Raw genomic sequence first — 21429 nt, forward strand, 5'->3', positions numbered from 1 at the left:
TATAAATGGGTAAGTCCAAGTATCGTTTCCCAAAGGACTCTTAGGCCTTACTTTTCATGTAAACTAATCGCATAAGACTTGAGAAGAAATATAATTTAAGTTTTTAAATGCAAAAACAAAAGTAAACATGTAAATGCAGTGATTCAATTGGCTAAAAGTAACTGTGGATGAATGGAGTTGTTGGGGTTTACAATTTCATCTTATCCACCCTCATATATCTACTCTTCTTATTTAATTTGCTTANTTATCATATTGTCATGCAAACTTTCTTGGTCTACCCTTAACCCAATCCCTTGGCGAAAAGAGCCTATTACTAATTACCGGCNTGTTATCCCTAGCCTCCCCTAGTAATTAATAATGCATGATAAACGGAAGCAAAATACAATTGATCGTCCTACCCCTATCCCTAAGTGGTATTGCTTAATCAAGGAATTCCCCTCAGTTCATGACATTACTGTACGTTCCCGTATCAATAAAGACAAACAACATTTACTGAACGAGTTAAACGATAAAAGCATTAAATACAGGTAAGGAACCCAACAATTGATAAATTAAGCATATGCAAGCATATAAACTAAATAAGAATTTGGATATATGAGAGTTTCAAAAGATTACATTGTTCCCCAACAACCTAGGGTTTAGTTCACCATAACCATGGTGAAACTAGATGAAATATGATGAAAGAATGGAAGAAATAACCCAAAACTTGGTAGANCCCCAACAACCTAGGGTTTAGTTCACCATAACCATGGTGAAACTAGATGAAATATGATGAAAGAATGGAAGAAATAACCCAAAACTTGGTAGATTTAAGCCTAAGCATCCAAAGATCCTCCTCCAAGGTGTGTGGAATAGCTCTGGACGTTTCTCTCTGCCAAAAGAATATGTTCTGATTCGCACTGGGGCTATATATAAGCTTAAAAAGATAACAAAAAGATTACAGAATCTAGCTAATAAAAACAGACAACCGCCCAGGTGCCTAAGTAAACCGCTCAATGGTTTCCCCTCTAGCCGTTTGGACCGCGCAGCGGTCAGTTTTACCGCTGAGCGGTTTCCCTCTAATCGCTCTAGACGCTTAGCAGTCCATTCTGACGCTCAGCGGTTCTCTTGACCCTTCTTTTCATCATTTTTCTTCTTCTTTCATGGGTCTAAGTCCACCTTACTTCACTTCCATCATTAATTCACCTTAAAACCCTGCAAAACAATGTAAAAACAAACATAATATTTCTAAAACCAACTTTTGACTCTCACATGACTCAACTAAGTGTTTACTTGATTTTAAGCTCATTCTAAGCCATAAAGGGTGTGTTTTGATATCAAATTTAAGTATGAAAATAACGGATTTTAGACCGTTATCAACCAGTATAAAAACCAGAGTTTGAAATTTTTGATCCATACTCTCTTTTTATCAAGTTGATTAAGTTGATTGCATATTCAATTAAGTTTTTTTCCGCTGCATTGCATATCATTTAACTTGTGGTTCAAGAAAACTGTAAAGACAGTTTATTTTGTGACAAAGATTTTAAAAGCTTTTATTTTTACACTTCACCAATTCAACCCTCCCCCCTCCCCCCTCCTTACTCTTGGTGTGAGAAACTAAGTCATTCTATTTTAACAATAATTATCAATTTCTAATATTTCATTACAAAAATTAACAAAATATCTTAAAATTTTAAAAAATTCAAAAAGTATAAAACAAATAAAACACTAAATTCTATAGAATTACAAAAATTTTAAATATATATTAACTTATTACAAACAATTAATTTTAATTCAAAATAAATTATTTAATTAAAATATTTATATAATTATAAAATTATAATATTTAATTAAAAAAATAACAAAATATCTTCCAATTATAAAAACTTAAAACACTAAAAAACAAATAAAACATTAAATAATTAAAAAAAATTAATCAATTTAATTAATTCATTAACAAATGTAAAACCTAAAATTCTATAAAATAAAAAATTAAAATAAATATTAAATATGTTCAAACAAAAATTAACTTAATTAATTCAAATATTTATATATTTATAAAATCCTAATATTTCATAACTAAATATGTTAAAATTATAAAAAAAAATTAAAAACTATAAAACAAATAAAAAATTAAATAATTCAAAATAATAAAATTTAATCAAAATATAATTAACTAATTAATTAAAATAAATATATATGTATCAAATCATAAAAGTTTATTAACAATAGAACAAATTATAATCACAAAAAATATAAAAAATTATAAATCCTATTTAAAATAAAATGAGATCATTAAAAGTAAATAATTAAAATTAAAATCACTAATCATATTTGAAAACATGAGAAGGCATGTATCAAATGTCGAAACCTAATTCAACAATAAAGGTTAAATAGGTTTTTGACATCCGTTATATGTCTCCTCGCATTTCTAATCCGATTTTTCATAACACAATACAGTTTTAATCCTTCTCCTTTCTCTCATCCAAAACAACTTCTATATACAAAATCCTAATATAGATCTAACATATTTCTACATTTACAAACATGCTATAATAAAAAAAAAAAAAAAAAAAAAAAACCTTAAACAAGGAAGGAATGAGAATGCTTCAACCTTGAGCAACAATGAAAATAACAAAACAAGAAGATGAAGAAATGCACCCAATGCATTGAGTGCAGTTGAAGCTGGAAGCTGATCCATGAACAAGAAGAAATTGATCTCCAAAAGCAAGGAGCTAGCTTGTGGACCTTTCTGAAGAAAGATGGAGAAAGTGAAGAAGAGAAGAGAAAGCTAGAGAAAGCAAAGAGAGACTTTGAAGCTTGAGATCCGTAAGAGAAAGAGAAACGCGATAAATAAATATAAAGAAAGAGAAAGTTGGGTCAAAGAATCTGGTAAAAGAAAGAATCTGGTAAAAGATTCTTTTCATTTTAATAAAAATTAATCACGTTTTAATGGAAAACATTACAGATCTTTTAGAAAATTTTGAATATACAAAATAAAACTCTTGGAGGTACAGTATGAGACGTCCTTGTCTTATATGGTTTATTAATAGTTAAGAAAGTCTTGGTAGGATTTAAACTAGACTTATCCAAACCCAATAAAAACCTTAATCAAATTATAATAACAATAACACATAACAAGTGTAACACATGCCAAATATGACACATGTGCTTAGATCCATAATATACACCAATTTTTAAGAAACACATGGAAAATTTGAATTTTATTTCTATTTGTTCTTGAATTTCTCGAACAAGACTCTCATGAATAGAATCATTAATATTTTCACTTTTAAATAAACAATAAATTGATGTCAAGTTGATGTTGTCTACTTATTCCAAAATTATCCTAAGAATTCTCTTCTAGAACTTCTTCAAAATATCTTCCCTTTTGAAGTTATATTTCCTAACTTCAATTTGAATCTCCAAGTTATCATTTCTTCTTCTAAACCATCCTTCAACTTCAAGTTTCAACATCCTACAAACTTATTCATCCTCTCTCTCTCTTTCTTTCTCTCTTTCTATATATATACATATATATATATATATATATATATAATATTATCATTTCTACTTTAAAATATTTTTTATTCGTTTGAAATTGTATGCCAACGTGTAAAAAATACAATCCATTGATTAATTTTGATAGCGTATGTAGAGAAAGGAGACACTAACAGCGTATATAGAGAAGAAAGAATGTAAAAAAAATAAAGATAGAAAAACGAGTTATATTTTTCATTAGATAGTACAGTATTTATACAAGGTGAGAAACAACCAATGACTGTTAAGGGGCTTATGATTTAAAATCCTAACACTCCCCTTTAAATCTAAACCACTTAATGACTTGACTCCAAGTAAATCTATGAGGTTTTCAAAGCGACTTTGACGTAGTGGTTTGGTAAAAACATTTGTTATTTGTTCATCCGTGCTGCAGTACACAAGTTCAAGTTTTCCTTCATTTACACGTTCTCTGATGTAGTAAAATTTGGTTTCAATGACAAATTGATTGCTGACTTGTTATCTACCATGAGGCGTGTAGGTTTGTGATTCTCAATCTTCAAGTCTCGAAGAACAGCTTCCAGCCACACACTCTAACATGCTGTTTCAGCAGCTGGTACATACTATGCTTCACATGACGATAATGCAACAACGCTTTGCTTTTTCGAGCACCAAGATACAGACGTTCCCGTCAACTTGAAGAGATATCCGGATGTTCTTTTCCTTTCCTCTTGATCCCCGCTCCAATCCGCATCACACCATGCTTCTAATACATTACTAGTGTTGTTAATGTTTCTGGAGAAATACAATCCATAATCTGTTGTTCCTTTCAGGTATCGGAGAATGTGTTTTGCTGCATTCAAGTGAGGCTGCCTTGGATCATGCATGTACCTGCTTATGAGTCCAACTTCGAAACTAATGTCTGGTCAACTGTTATAGATGAAGCGAAGTGTTCCAACAATCTCCTTGAAGAGAGTGGAGTTAAATTTGGCTTCTTCCTGATGACTCCAAAGCTTAATGTTGGCCAAAACTGGAATACAGGTGTTGTTGCAGTTCGTCAGATTTAATCTATCTAGAGTTTCTAGGATATATTTCCTTTGATGCATGATCATTCCTTCTTCAGTTTACACGAACTCCATTCCAAGGAAGTATCCTAAGTTGCCTAGATTAGTCATCTCAAGTTCATTCTTCATTTTTGTTTTACATTTCCCGATCTCCTTTGTTGAACTCCCTGTGATCAATAGATCATCAACATACAGACATACCACAAGTGGACCTACCTGCTCAACAAGCTAAACATAAATTCCATATTCAACCGTACATTTGTGAAACCCATACCTGATAAGCAGTGCATCAATATGTATGTTCAATGCTCGTGGTGCCGGACGGAGACCATACAGGGCTTTGTTCAGCTGATAGACTTTCGATTCTTGCCCTTTTATAGTGAATCTAGGTGGTTGATTCACAAACACTTCTTCCTCTAGAGGGCCATTAAGAAATGGCGATTTGACGTCTATCTGATGAATGATCCAGCCTTTAAAGTTTGCAATGGCTACTATGAGCCTAACAGTCTCCATCCGAGCAACAGGAGCATATACATCGTTGAAATCTACCCGAGGTTTCTGCAAGAAACCTTTAGCAACCAACCTAGCTTTCACCTTTGCCACATTCCCGTCAGGTTTGTACTTGGTTTTGAATACCCATTTCACATTTATGGCTTTCTTGTGTTCTGGCAGCTCCACAAGTTTCCACGTTTTGTTTCGTTCTATAGATGAAAGCTCTTCTTGCATAGCATTTTGCCACTCCTTGATTTCAATGGCTTGCTCCCAAGTGAGTAACTCTGCACCTGCAAAAAGAGCACACTGAACAATATCTCCAGAATTAGTAACATCACTATTAGAGAATAATTCATTATTAGTGAGCCTTGTATATGGAAAACACGTTCTTTGTGATCTTCTTGTAAATTTATCTACTCTAACAGCTTCTGGTTTATTTTCTTCCAAATTGTTCTTTCCCATCCAGATGGTCATCACATTTTCAGGATCTTGAGTTGGAACAGCCTCTCCTCCTTTCCATTTGTAAGTGGCTGCTTCATCAACAATGACATACCTGCCAATCACGATTTGATTTTTAAAAGGATCAAACATCCTATAAGCACGCGTAGGATGATATCCTACAAGAATAAGAGCTTCACTTTTATCATCAAGTTTCTTTCTTCTTTCAGCTGGGATGTGACTATAACAAATTGATCCAAACACTTTCAAGTGTCGAACATCAAGCTTTCTTTTTTACCACATTTCCTCTAGTGTAGAGTCTGGCAGAGCTTTTGTGGGGCATCTATTCAGAGTATAGGTTGTTGTCGCAACTGCTTCACCCTAAAGTAACTTAGGTAATCCCTTTCCTTTGATCATGCATCTGACCATGTCTAATATCATGCAATTTCTTCTTTTAGCCAACCCATTATGTTGAGGGGTGTACGGTGCAGTGACTTCGTGTTTGATTCCTTTATCTGCACATAATACACTCATGTCTAATGAATTAAACTCACCCCCATCATCAGTTCTAAGGATCTTGATTTGATGACCTGATTGCCTCTCAGCCATGCAGCAAAATTGAACAAAGAAAGTATAAGTTTCTTTCTTTTCTCTAAGTAAATATACCCAAAGTTTTCTAGAAAACTCATCTACGAAAAGCAAGAAGTATTTGTTACCTCCTAGAGACAACACGTCAAACGGGCCACAAACATCTGCATAGATGACATTCAACAACTATACTGCTCGCTTGTATACTTGTTTTTTAAAGACACTCCTAGTATGTTTACCAGCAGCACAACCTTCACAAACTTTTCTTGGCACAGTGAACTCAGGAAAACCTCTCACGAGTTTTTTATCTCTTAAATGGCACAAACTTCTGAAGTTCAAATGCCCATAGTGATAATGCCAGAGCCATTCTTCTGCATCCGCGCCTTCTGCAGCCAAACATTGTACTTCAATAGCATTCAAGTTAACTTTGAATGTTCTGTTTCGAGCAAGAGGTGCCTTAATTATCAATCTTTGTCTTTCATCATAGACCTCAATGTTTCTTTTCTGCAGATTCATAGTATATCCTTTTTCAAGAAGCTGACCAAGGCTCTAAAGATTGCTTTTCATAGTGGGCACATAGAAGACGTTGTGCATGTACACTGGTTTGTCATCCTTCCGTGTAATCAACACCTTACCTGAACCTTCTGCTCGAATTACACTATCATCTGCAAAGCGAACAATGCTCTTGACACTGGTGTCTAAGTTAATCAATCATCTCTTATTCCCCGTCATATGGTTAGAACATGTTGAGTCAAGATACCACGACATTTCCTCCAGTTCATTATCTGTTTCTCCAGCCAATGACACATGTTCCGCTTGAGCAGTGTTCTTTGACACCTCCTTCTTTGCATGTTTTGCTTCTCCACCCGATGACACATGTTCCTCCTGGGCAATATTCTTAGCACACTTGTCTTTGTTTCTGCTGGTCGTGATTTGCATGTAATCATCACGTGTTGTTATCCATTTACCATCGTTCTTTTTATTTGTAACCATACTCATTAAGGCAATATGATCCGAATCTGAGACAAGTTCTTCCTTCGCAAGATTCACTTCATTTCTTTGTTCTTTCTTGGCATTGTCATTGTGCCAGCATTCAGACGAATAATGGCCATATTTATTGCAAGTAAAACACTGTATATTCCTCTTGTCAGGATTTTTTCTGCCGCCTCTGCCTTTGGGCTTCCCTCTACCTCTGCAACTGCTTTGTTCATTGCTTTCAACATCTTTGTTTTGTTCTTCACCGCATCTACCTCCAATTCTGCCTCCACGACCGCCGCAAGATCTTCCTCTGCCTCTGCCCGTCTCACGATACTTATAAGTCTTGGTTTGCAGAGCGTGATTGGTGTTTTGTACAGTTTCTTGTTCTGCAGTTTTCCTCTCCAACAGTCATTGTTTGTGGACTTCAAGTGAGTTTTGTAACTTTTCAACTTTCATTTTCTCCAAATATCTGCTTTCCAGAATAGCTACAACATTATGGTCGTACTGAAGTTGTAGAGTTCGCAAGGTTTTATGGACAATCTTCTTGTCCTTGACAACTTTGTCGCATGCACGCATTGCATTGACAACCACTTGGTTTTTGCCGATGTAACTTTCAATAGTTTCTTGTTCTCCCATGTTTAAAAGCTCATATTGTCGTCGCAGTGACTGAAGCTTAATCTCCTTTATATTTCCAGCAGTTCCATAACCATCTTGTAGGATCTCCCATGTGTCTTTAGCCATTTTCGCCTTTGACACCTTCTGGAAGATCGCCGCTGAGATGCATTGATGCAAGATAATGCGTGTTGTGCAGTCTAATTTTCTGTTTTCTTTGTACGCTTTCTTTTCTTCATCTGTAGCATTCTTTGCGGGTTCTTTAAACCCAATTTCCACAACTTCATCAATCTCCTGGAAACCAAGGATTGTGTCCATCTTGATGCACCAATCTTCAAAGTTCTTTCCATCAAATATTGGTAGGTTGCTTTGGATCATCCCCGCCATACCTCCAACGTGAAGTTTTTCTTTATTGCACAATTTCTTCACAGAGAACGATACCTCCCAACTTCAGAAACCTGTTGCTACTGATATCACTGATAGCGTATGCAAAGAAAGGAGAGACTAATAGCGTATACAGAGAAGAGAGAATGTAAACAAAACAGAGATAAAAAAACGAGTTATATTTTCCATTAGATAGTACAATATTTATACAAGGTGAAAAACAACCAATGATAGTTAATGACCGTTAAGGGACTTATGATTTAAAATCCTAACAATTTTTTTTCTATTACATTGTGTATGTTTGAATATCAATTGTGGAATTAAAAATACTTTTACTTGTAATATTTTTTATTTTTATTAGGTCTTCAAATTTGAGAATGTATATGGGGTTCAAAAATATGTTTTTAATTTGATCCAAACACAACTTCTATTATTGTCTTCGGGTATCTCTAACGGTCGAATAACAAAACTGTTAACTTCACAAAGCACAACCTGTGCACACTCTGTTTGTGAAAGGATAACTCTCTAATATTATTCAATTGAAAGAGCACGACTTTTTATAAGCCTTTACATTCACAATATAAAAAAAAAACTGAATTTATGGAAATGGCTAAAAAATAGTCACGTACACCTAAATAATAGGCAATAGACTTAGACTACTTCAACCCTTAGAAATAGGGCTTTATTTAAAAAAATAATAATAATCCAACAATCCCTCCCTTAAGCTCTAGCTTACTGTAGTAATATCAACTACTCCAAGCATTTGTCGAAGTTTTTCAAATTGTTCAAGCTTCACTGCCTTAGTCATTATATCTGCCACCTATTCCTGAGTATTGCAATACTTCAATTGAACAACATGATCATTTACGAGATCTCTAAGAAAGTGAAATTTTAATGCAATGTGCTTACTACGTCCATGAAAGACAGGATTTTTGGAAAGCTGAATAGTAGAGTTGTTATCGCATAGAATTGTGATTGGTTCCTTTCTTTCGATCCCAATATGTTCTAGAATACTACGAAGCCAAATACATTGACAAGCACATGCTGCTGCAGCTATATATTCTGCCTCTGTAATTGATAAGCTAACTACTGACTACTTTTTCGAAGCCCATGATACAACCCCTGATCCTATAATGAATACTGCTCCAGAGGTGCTTCGTCTATCATCTAAATCCCCAGCATAGTTGCTGTCACTATAGGCTGTGATTTCAGTTTTTCTTCCCTTTTGGTATAAAATACCGTACTCAATGGTACCTTTTACATACCTCAGAATATGCTTTGTGGCAGCCAAATGTGATGCCTTTGGAGTAGCCATGTACCTGCTAATTAGACTTACTCCGAACATTAGATCTGGTTGAGTGGCAGTTAGGTACATGAGACTGCCAACAACTTGTTTAAATTTGGTGGCATCAACTAATGTTCCTTCATCATCTTTGGATAGTACAGTGCCTGGCACAATTGGATTGCAAACAGGATTGCATTCGGACATGTTGAACCGAGCTAACATCTCACGGGCATAACGTCTTTGGCAAATGAAAATTCCTATATCACTTTGTATAACTTCAATTCCTAGGAAGTACCTCAATCTTCCCAAATCCGTCATGTCAAATTCTAATTGCATCGAACACTTGAAGTCCTCACACATTTGACGACTATTGCTAGTAAAAATTATGTCATCAACATATAAGCTAACAATTAGAATATTACCATCAAACCTTTTAACGAACAAGGTGTGTTCACTAGAGCATCGATCAAAGTGTTCTTTTGCAAAATATGCTTCAATCCTGCTATACCAAGCTCGTGGAGCTTGTTTAAGCCCATATAGAGCTTTCTTGAGACGATACACTTGATTTTCTCTACCCCTTTTGATAAACCCTTCAGGTTGCTGGACAAACACCTCTTCTTGAAGTTCACCATGTAAAAATACACTCTTTACATCAAGTTGGAAGACTTCCCATGTTTCTTGGGCTGCCAAGGCTAATAAGACTCTCACTGTATCAAGTCGAGCGACTGGGGCAAAAGCTTCAGTGTAATTGATTCTGAATCTTTGAGCGTAACCTTTAGCAACCAATCAGGCCTTATATTTCTCTATCAGACCTCTTTCATTGAGTTTGGTCTTAAATATCCACTTCACACCGATAGGTGTAGCTCCTTTTGGAAGATCTACGAGTTCCCAAGTGTTATTTCTTTCTATTGCTTCAATCTCAGTGTTCATTGCATCTTCTTCAAATAAGAGAGGATCTTTAAACTCGCACATCATCATGGCTAGTAAACTCTCTTCTTCTGCTATCGAGAGGTTTGTTTCATAATCGGTCATCCATGCAGGTGGTCGCCTCTGTCTTGTTGCCCTCCCTTGAGTCGGAAGATGATGAGATTCTGAGTCTGAATCAGAATTAATTAGTGGGTCTGAACTGGTGTCATGATTGACTGGTTCGTGTAGGAAAGAGTCTACTAGTGTCTCTTCTAGGATCAGGGTTTCACTTTCTCGAGTATCATCCTTTGCATTGCCATGCCAATTCCAGCTTTTGTCCTCCTCAAACACTACATCCCTGCTTATGATGACTTTATTGTTAGCAGGATTGTATAGTTTGTAAGCTTTTGATTCTTCACTTATCCCCAAGAGTATACACGGCTGGCTTTTATCATCTAATTTGTTGAGCTTTTGATCTGGAATATGAACGTGACCTATGCAACCAAATATCCGAAAGTAGCCAACATGTGGTTTGACTCCACTCCAAAGTGCTTCCGGTGTTTGGTGATCTATTGCCGATGATGGACTTCGGTTTTGGACGTGAGTGCACCACCGGACAACATCAGGCCAGTATGACTTTGGAACACATTTCTCATGTAAGACTGCTCCAATCGCATTCAAGATAGTGCGATTCTTTCTTTTTGCAACTCCGTTTTGTTGTGGAGTGTAAGTTGTGGTCTTTTGTCTTGAAATCCCTTGATGATTGTAGTAATTTTCAAATTCCTCAGAGGTAAATTCACCACCTCTGTCAGTTCTTAGACAAATAATGGAAGCGTTGGCTTCTTTTTCCACACGAACTTTGAAGCTTTTGAATGCACTAAATGTTTCAAATTTTGCATGTAGAAAGTAAACCCATGTTTTACGAGAGTAATCATCAATGAAACTTAGAATATACTTCTTGTTGCTGTGAGACGAGGGTGAAATGGGACCACACTTAAGCATGAATTAGTTGGAGTTTCTTCGACGCTCTCCAAGGACTTTGTCTTGGAATGGTGTCCCTATGTTGTTTTCTAGTGAGACACGAGGTGCATGTTTCTTTGGACGCCTTTAGAGGTGGGAGGCCGGTTACCAAATGCTTGTTGGCAAGTGTGCAAAGTCCCTGAAAGTTTAGATGCGCAAACCTTTTATGCCAAAGTTGTAATTCTCGTTCAGAAGATTCATCTACATGAAGACACTGTGATTCACAAGGATTCATTGAGGATGTTAGATAAAACATCCTATTTCCTTTCATGCTAGAACGAAGAAGTAATCCGCGATCTGGATGAAAAATCTTATAGGTGTCATTTTGAATTAATACAGCCAAACCTTTCTCCTGGAGTTGCCCTAAACTTAGAAGATTGGTTCTAAGTTCTGGAACATAATATACATCTGTGATGATATGTGAGTAGCCATTAAAACAAACTTGAATGTCTCCTTTTGCTTCTACTGCCATAGTGTTGTCATTACCAAGCTTGACGGTCTTGCATAGTCCCTGTTCGTGTATCTTGGTAAACCACTGTTTATTTCCGGTCATATGGTTACTGCAACCAGAATCAAGAAACCAGTCTTCTTGCTGCACATGATTTGTTTCTTCATATGCTACCAATAATATTTCATCTTCTACCTCTGATGATTTCTCATACATTGCATAATATGCTTGTTTTTCAAGCCGTGGGCACTCATATTGGAAATGTCCCAATTTGTGACACCGAAAACACTCCACAAGTGCTTTATTCAATGATTGTCTTCTGCCACCTCTTCCACGACCACGTCCACCACCTCCTCGATTGTATCTGCCACCTCCTTGGCTGTATCCGCCACCACCTCGGTTGTATCCGCCACCACCTCCTCGGTTGTATCCTGTTTCTGATCTACTATCATGAGAAATTTTCAGCACTTGTTCATCGGGTTGTGAGTCCTGCATTCTCTGCTCATGAACCAGTAAGCTTCCATGGAGTTCATCAAGACTTAGTTTACTCAAGTCATTAGATTCTTCTATTGAACACACAACATAATTGAATTTTGGGGTGAGTGATCTGAGTATTTTGCTAACCACAGTACTTGAGTCCATCACCTCTCCATTCGACTTCATCTTGTTTACAGTACTGAGAGTACGTCCCAGATACTGATCAATGGTTTCAACATCTTTCATAGTGAGTAGTTCAAACTCACGTCTCAAGGCTTGGAGTTGTACTCGCTTGACCCTGGTTGAGCCTTGAAATTTTTGTTGCATGGATTGTCAAATCTTCTTGGACGTACTCTTGTCCAGAATGGTGTCTAATATCTCCCGGTCAATGGCCTGAAACAGGTAATTTTTTACCTTCAAGTCTGTCAACCTTGCGTCAACTTCAACCTTTGCTTTGTACATTACAAAACATCATCAAAATGACCCTTAATTTGATATAAATTGGGAACTTCCGTTTCCAAACGGTCCTATCAAACATTTAACTGTTTAGACCTAAAATGATGCAACTAGTCGCATATTGATTACCTCAAAATATTTTAATTATGCAAAGTTAGTGACTTCAATCGGCAGCAAGATCGGAATTTTTGTAATAATTCATTCACATATTATCAAACTAACATATGTTTAGTCAAGCGGTTTCTTCAAGGTTGAAATATAATTTACAGCATAAGCCTTTAAGCAAAATCTTCTAACGTGCCTATGCCTTTACGCAATATATATTATTAAATTGTTTCACAATTTTAATTTGTTCCATCGTTAATATGTAAACATTTTATATTCAGTTACTATATGTTTATTATGTGTAAATGAATTAAATGATTAATTAATTAGATAGCTATTCTAATCATTAAAGTTCTTTTACTGATGTTAATAAATGCATAAATAAATAAGATTGGGCCTAACACTGACTTGACAATAAATTCCTTGTCAATTAATTTGAATATAAGTTTTGATTATTGGAATTTATTAATTTTTTGGTCTAGTTGTTGTTTTTTCTTTTTCTTTTACTTTTTTTATTATTATTAGTTGTTCATTTTATTAAATATTAAGAATAGTAATTAATTTTGCAATAAATACTTTGTTAGAAAAATGTCACAAAATTATTTGTTTTGAAAAAGAAAAAGTAGTCCACACTTAATGCATGTGCTTAATAAAATTTTATGAACAAATTGTATATTTTAAAAAGACTTACCGTTAATCAATTTTTTTAAATGCTGTTTTTCATTAATTAATAATTGAATTCTTATAATGTTATAATATGTTTGATGGTCAGTATAAAAGTGCTTATCCAAAAATAAAAAATATTTTTATAGTTTTTAAACTAATTAAAGATTCTAAAACTCCACTTATATATCATACACTTATTATGAGATGATAATGTGAAATATCGTTACTTCTGAGTTTTGTTTTATTTTTTAAATTACATAAAATCCTGTTTATGAAATATGCAGAGTTTGAATGGACTTGATCTAATTTAATATTCAACTTAGTGAAATATAGTTCGATTAAATTGAGTTAGAGTAAATTTTTCATTAAACAACTGTAACCAATTTTACGTTAATTACTTATTCCAAACTAGAAAAGCAACTAATTACTTAAATTATAAGTTGAATAGTTAAAATCTAACAAGATTTCAATAATCATAAATGTTTAAAATTACATATACATGTTGGATGACGACATGAAAAGTGAAAAAGAAAAGGAAGAAAACTGAAAATGTGTAATTATATATATAAATATACAGGCATGTATTAAATCAGAAATAAAAGAAATTAAATTAAGGGAAAGACTTTTCCTTTATTTTATTAATGTATAACATGATCAATTTTATCAGCTCTGCACGTTTTCTTAAAAGCCATATTTCGTTTCTAAAATTTATGTCCTAACTCTCAGAGTTGTTGGTTGTCACCAATGTGGTGATCTGTAGGTTCTGCTTGATTCTTTACTGTGTGAGGTCTTGTTTAGAGTGTTCTAGCAAGTTGTACTGCTCAACCTCCAGGTAAGGAGAGCTAGATAAAAATTTATTTGAGTAATGATATGTCGTTTAACTGTGTTGTATTTGGTACTGATATGTTGTTTTAGTTATGTAATTAATTGTTGAACTGGTTGAGTTTCATGTTTTATGATAACTGATTGTGAATATGTCAATTATTGTTTGGGAATAAATTGGGGGAAACTTTGTTGTTGTAATTAAATTTGTTGAGAGGGTAGGAGTCATGTTGTGTTGGTTGTTTTGAAGGGGTTAAATGAACTGGTAAGGTTCTAGGTACTGTTTTGAGAAAGGGAGGTAGTGAAATTTAAAGACAAGGGTTATGAGCGAACTTGGACTGTTGAAGTAGCTTAAGAAAGTAAACTATAACTTGTTAGGACTGTAAAATTGGTTAAAATGAAGTTCTAAATGGTAGAAGTGGAGTTGAGTCCTTAGGTTGAGGGAAAACTAGTGTTTTTGAGTGAATTAGAGGAAGTGAGAGGGTGTTTTGAGTAACCGAGGTCAAAGGCTAATTTGGGCTGTTGGGACAGTTTGGTTAAGTCACATGAGACTTGTTAGAAGTGCTAAAGTGGTCAAAAACATGTTCTAATTGGTGAATTCAAATTTAGGTCTCTAAGTTATTGAAATTAGGATTTTTGGGAGGGAATATGTGCATAAACACTAAAGAATGATGTTATAAATGTTTAGAACCATCTAGGAAAGTTTAATTAAGCTTACACAACGATCTAGGATCATTAGAAGTTGGGGAAGAGGTCTAGAACGAATTTCGAGGTGCTAGGTTGCAAAAATCTACAAAAATTCGTTCTGTAGATTATGCCAAGTCGCATAGCGCACCCTGTGCGCTATGCGAATTTTGCTGAAACGCTCCCCTTGTAGGAAAATTCGCTCAGCGTACCACCCTTGGTTCGTTGTGCGAATTTTGTTGTCTTGCCTTGCACTCTGATGCGCTGTGCAACTAGGTTCAGTGAATTTCACACTTTTCTTCTTCTGTTTGAGATGTTTGATGTTGTTTAACTGCCAGGATGAATGTATGTCTATATAATTGAATTGGATGGCTTGATTGAATATGAACTAAACATCTCAGTGTGAGATGATTTAGATTGGTTATAGAGATGGTGTTGTTGTTTTGTATAACTGTATGGAGCTTTGAACTGGTATGTCTATCCCTACACTCAAAGCACTGTTCATGCTCAGATAGAGAAGAACAGTGCGAGTGGTGAGAGTAGAGGGAGGTCCTCGTTTATGGTCTTAGAGTTTAGATGTAGACAGATTGGGGGGATTTACCTTGCATAGTGTTAGGGATGGGCCAGCTGAACTATGCAAGTGCACAGACGACCAATAGTTCGACAATTATACAAATCCGGATGAGTCGCGTTGAGCACTTAATGCATGGTTTGAATGGTATGCTTGATGGTTCTTTTTATATGTAACTAAACATGATGATATTAATTGATTATGTTATAGGTATGTTGCTTGTGTACCTAGCTCACCCTTACTTCTTTGTTTATGTGTTGTTTGTGTATGATTTCCTTTGTGATGATCATCCACTTGGATGGGAACATATGTTATCAAGGAAGTTCCCTTGGAGCAAGAGTTGGAGGATGCTGATGTTGTTGTTTAGACTTCTTAGGAGTTCTCATAGATTATCTTATGACATTTTGAAATACTCTGATATGTAGAAATTTTATGTTATAGTGTACTTGGGATGAATGTAATATCAACTACTTAACTGTAAGTCATGCTCTAACTGTTCTCTTTTATTAAAGTGATGATGCCTATATCATATGATTTTGTTTCTATATAATTGGGATGTCACAAAATGAGTATAACAAAATAATTATATTTATTAATAATAATTTTAATTATTATTTTAATATTATTTTTATAATTACTTATTAGTATTTTTATTAGTATTATATAATCATTAATATTTGATTATATAATGAATGTATGGTTGTGACAAATATAGTTAATCATATTTTTACGCAGAAAATTGTGGGATACTTTTGTTTTTTTATTTGGGTCTCTCTTCTCGTTTCCTCGTATTTTTCAGTTCCATTCTTTTTTTTTGTAAATGAAAGGAAATATGTCGTAAAAATTATTTTATAATAAATATTACACAGATTGAGTTACGTAAAAAAATACAATATTAAATTTAATTTTTGATAAATTCGTCAAAATAAGCTTACCATGATGACTCAAATTAACCTACAAAAATATAATGAGGTGGGTGTAGGTGGAGAAAGTTTTCATGTAGATTCCAACCTTCTCTTACTAGTGTACTTTAAATGAATACATAGTTTTTATTATATTAGTATATACAAGTGAACTTAATTTATAATACTTAGTAAATAAAAGGTTCAATGAATCCAACCATTACTATTTTTTCAATATATTGAATAAGATAATGAATAAAAATAATAAAGTCTGTACATTTCATTTCATGAGACAAGTTTATCTTTTAATTGGTTTAAAGCCACCCACTGATTTCATTATTTTCTTTGAGACTCAAATGTCACACTAATGATACTAAATGACTAAAAAGACAAATATTGAAAGAAAAAGAAATTAAATATTATTTTAGAAAATGAAAATGTGCAGATAGATTAATAGATAGACAGGTGTATGAAGTGTATGTTTTTTTCCGGAAACACATGTTAGCTAGGGAGGTTAAATTTAAGGAGGTCGGAGTGTTGCATGAAAAGTGTATGAAGTTCTTGAGAAGAAATGGAATTGTGAAATAAAGTAATAATAAATAGTTGTGGAAAGGAATATCTATGTTTAAAAGCAAGAGTTGTTGTTTGGATCTGGTTTAGCATTGAGTTATAGTGTGATAAATTTGAATGAGGTTATTATTATTAAAAATAATGGTTAAATAAAGAGGAAAATAATTGATGTGTGGATAGCTTTTTGGCCTTGTCTGGGTAAAAGTTTGCATAGTTGCATCCACACAACACATAACACATAGACATCCTTTTCGGGCTTTCATATTCACAACCCCCTGCCTCTCACACTGTCCCTCTCACCATTCACTTTGAGTTTGACCCGTTGCCAGCCACCGCCACCACCTCTCTCACTCCCTACCCCACCATCCACTCTTCACTCTCTCTACACCATCTTCATCTTCCATCACAAACCTTAAATAACCAACTCCTTTCCCCTTTTTCCATTTCCAAAACCCTAAATCATCATTCTTCTTCTTCTTCTTCTCTCTCTCTCTCTCTTGCTCCTCCTTCGAGGTTTCCCCTTTTTGTAATTTTCCTCTCCCTCCTTCACCTCCGACCTGTGAGATCTACATGTCATGTGCCTATGCGTTTTTTTCTCTTCTTTTTATACAACACAATAACCCCACTGAAAGACAACCAAGAAAAGATTTCCTTCCATTGCAGTTCAGATCAGGGATTCCATCCAAAGATACGCTTCTTTCCTTTTTCAAAAACCCTTTCTTATTTCCCACTCTCTCACACTCATTCCTTCATTCATGGACACCACCTAGCTTCACAACCTCTTTCCTTTTCTCTTTCTTCCCCACTTTTTGCTTAATTTCCAAGCTATGAATTCTGCCAATAGTGGAAGTATCTCTTCAAGTGGCGATGAAGAATACGATTCACGACCTCATCACACACTGCTCCCTCCAACCTTCCTCAACAATCACCCTTCCCAATTCGGCTCCATCTCACACCCTCTTCTTTCTTCTTCTTCCTCTTCTTCTCATTACCACCACCACCCTCATCCTTCTTTGTTTGATCTCTCTTCAACCTACCTCCACGCCCTCTCTCAACCCAACTCCTCCAACCCAAACTCCTTCCTTCACTTGGACACCGCCACCTCATCCTCCTCCCACCCTCCAAGATCTCAACCCGATTGCACCCACCCTTCCGGAGTTAACGTTAACATTAACGTTACCTCCTCCCCTCAAACTACTACAAACATAAGCCAATGCTTGTTGGGTCCTCAAGCAGGCCTCGCCACTGACAATGCCAGATCGCAAGATGCAATCTTGCTTGAACCCGGTAGAACGATTAACAACGTCGGACGTAACTCGAAGAAGCGAACCAGAGCTTCTAGGAGAGCACCAACCACGGTTCTCACCACGGACACTTCCAATTTCAGAGCCATGGTTCAAGAGTTCACTGGAATCCCTGCACCACCGTTTTCGGCTTCTTCCTCCTACTCTCGGAGGCTCGATCTTCTCACCGGTTCCTCCTCCCTCAGAAGCAGCTCTCACTTAGACACAACCAACGGTCCTTTCTACCCTTTGCGTCCTTCGCCACAGAAGGTAAATCATCATAATCATCATCAAAACCCATTGCTTTTATCTTCCTCATCATCACCCTATAATAACATGGTTGATGCTATTACTTCCACCACCACCACCAACAACAACAACAATTCTTCATCTAACAACAACAACCCCATCAACTACCAACAACAACTTCCTCCTGATTTGGGTATACCCTATCACCATAATCCACAGAACATCATGCTGAGCATGCAGAACCACCCCACCCTTGCATTCAACCCTCCTCCAACCCCTCTTCACCCTTTTGGCCAGGCTGGGTTTAGTGCAAAGTTACCATCCATTGAGGATCTGGGTATGAGCCATGGCCAGGTTAATAATAATGCAAATTTTGTCGCAAGTGGGATATCGGTGCCACTGAGGAGTGTTAACGATGACGGAGGAGGAACAAGAGATGTTTCTTTAAGGTCATTGGATGGTGGTGGTAGCTGCAAGTTGAACTTCGCTGTGGCTTCTGCGTCCACTAGCTTGAACCGTGAGAATAGCACCTTACCAAATAACAACAACAATAATAACCCTACAACTAGAGGGGAAGGTACCGTGGATTCCTGGATTTGTTCTTCTGATTAGACTAAACCCGGTACAGAAACTTGTTATCATTACACCGTAGAATATGATGCTGCAATGAATTAAGATCGTGATCATGATGATGTTGATGATAGTGGGTGTTGGTGGTTAGAATTTGCAGCTAACATCTTTCTTCTTTTCTTTTCCTTACCTTTCCTTTTTCTTTCCTTTCTTCTTTGTTTTTCTCTCCCTTTTGTTTAAATATGTTGATATTGTCAAAAAAAATTCTGTAGCCACCGGTATGAGATTAATTTAATCATGTATGATATATGTGTAAATTAAATATATACTTCCTTTAATATATATGTCTACATATATCTATACAGAATCGATGATGACCAAATGATGTTTAATGTCATTGCAGAAACATAATGGTAGCTAGTTGTAGCATATGATTGTACTTTGATTAGTGTTTGATAATGATGCTGATCGTGGTAATTATAAGGGTGTGTGGTGATAATTTTATACTTGCAGACTATATTGTAGAGTAGGTTATTATTATGATTATTGGGAATCCATAGTTTAGTATAGTTTAATGCTAAAGCGAATCTGCGGCTAAAATCCCCAATAATAAGAAAAACTGTTCCTCGTACAAACCCTTGTCTAGTGCTTGCTATAAGAAAACATTAAGAAGCACACTATTCACGAATAGATAAGTCGGTGAGTGGCCGAGTGCTGCCATCAACTGAGGAGCATCATCGATTAAAGCAGAGAGAAACAAAGAACGAGAGAGAGAGAGAGAGAGAGAGAGATTATGTTTGCAATTTGCAAAGTTTCAGGTTGATGTTGCTGAGAACGCTCCCTTGTATTTCGGGTTCTAGTTACTGTCCCAAGGTTGAAATGTTGGGTGCAATCTCTCTTTCTCTTTGTTGTCGAAATCTGAAATTTTCCAAAGGTTTGTACTCAACTTTTGTCTTCGTCTTTTATTCTCTTCTGTTTCTTCTACCTCTTACGTGTCCCTGCAATGTGAACTCTTCCGGATTTTGTTGAATGTTCAATGCCTCGTAATCCCACGCTGGTCGTTATTTGACGTGAGGATAATGAAAATTAATGCAAAAATGTGTAGTTTCTTGCACCACTGTTACTTACGTGATATGTATGTGGCTGCTGTTTTTCTATAATTCTTAGGTTATGAATATAGTATTATTTTCTTTGCGTTAATTATCTTATTTATGTTTTTCTATGTGTTCATCTTTTTTCTATTTCTGCAAATAAGACCTGTATATACATAACTTCTCTCTCCGTCATCCCCCCAGCTCTTGCACTATGTTAACGTTTATTGACACATAATAATATACTAAGATTAAATTTAAGTAAACATGAACCTCAGTAACTTTATTTTTGCTATTGATATTAGCCCCTGAAAATATAATTTAACTTGCCGAGTGTGTACTGTAATTTTTAATAAATAGTAATGAATCTACATTTGAACTGTATATTGCTTTTGGAAGAAGGTAATAATTTGGCCAAAACTCTATTATTGTCTGTGCTGGTTTTGCATTTTTCTGTTTCTTTAATGAATAAAACCTAAATAAAGAGTTTTAAATGTAGTTTTTTAAGTTGAAATTCAAATTTTACTTCGACAAGAAATTAAGTAAATGTTAAAACTAATATTGAAATTAATTATTAAAATAAAACTCAAAATTTTCACTGATGAAAATATTACACTTATTTTGATTTCTAGTTCTTCGGGGTCTCTCTCAGGACTTGCAATACGTGGTGGTGGCTTTGTGCTACTTTTCAGATTTCGTCACAAACGGAAGATATTTCGCAGGAAAAGTATTCCATTAATAATAATAGACGATATATTCCATCGTACGTTTTTACGTTACTACTCTTTCCTTGATTTTAATGTATTTTGTCTTACTTTTCAACTATGAATGATATTTGCTTGTGGAGCAATTGGTGGCAAGATTAGTGGCTTCTTTTACCTGCCAAACACGATTATAAAATTTCATCTATGCCCTTCGAAACTTCTAGACCTACAATATTGATATTTGCATCATAACCTGATAACTTTTACATTTAAAATATGAATTTCCCAAAAGAAAAAAATATATTATAAAATGTCATCTATATGAAACATAAACCGTCCATGTAAAATCAGGCAATTTCATTATCAAAGAACATGTTCATATGATTGCAAAATTGTTTTATATGAATTTTCTGTACAAATACATTTCCGTTCCAATCCGTATATACTGTAACATAACGACATCAACAATTTGTCAATTCCTTCATAAATAGTTTTCCGTATTCGAAAGGATCGCATGGTAAACAACAAGAAAAAAAAGACACTAAACGGGTGGTGACATTAAGAATTAACAGTATTTTATTACAAAA

The 21429-nt window shown here is 35.1% G+C and overlaps 1 protein-coding gene across 1 annotated transcript; it reads left to right on the plus strand.

Annotated features, from left to right (window-relative positions):
* Positions 1-17162: 17162 nt before the first annotated feature.
* On the plus strand, positions 17163-20990 carry LOC106764061 (myosin-G heavy chain-like). Its single transcript, XM_014648272.2, has 2 exons — positions 17163-19981; positions 20771-20990. The coding sequence occupies exon 1, from the start codon at positions 17773-17775 to the stop codon at positions 19087-19089; it is 1317 nt and encodes a 438-aa protein (XP_014503758.1). The 5' UTR covers positions 17163-17772; the 3' UTR covers positions 19090-19981; positions 20771-20990.
* Positions 20991-21429: the final 439 nt, after the last annotated feature.

Source organism: Vigna radiata, chromosome 6, assembly GCF_000741045.1.
Source record: "Vigna radiata var. radiata cultivar VC1973A chromosome 6, Vradiata_ver6, whole genome shotgun sequence".
Taxonomy (NCBI): Eukaryota; Viridiplantae; Streptophyta; class Magnoliopsida; order Fabales; family Fabaceae; genus Vigna; species Vigna radiata.

Excerpts from the sequence above, each read along its gene's own strand:
- LOC106764061 (XM_014648272.2), top strand. The coding sequence starts at position 17,773 with ATGAATTCTGCCAATAGTGGAAGTATCTCTTCAAGTGGCGATGAAGAA.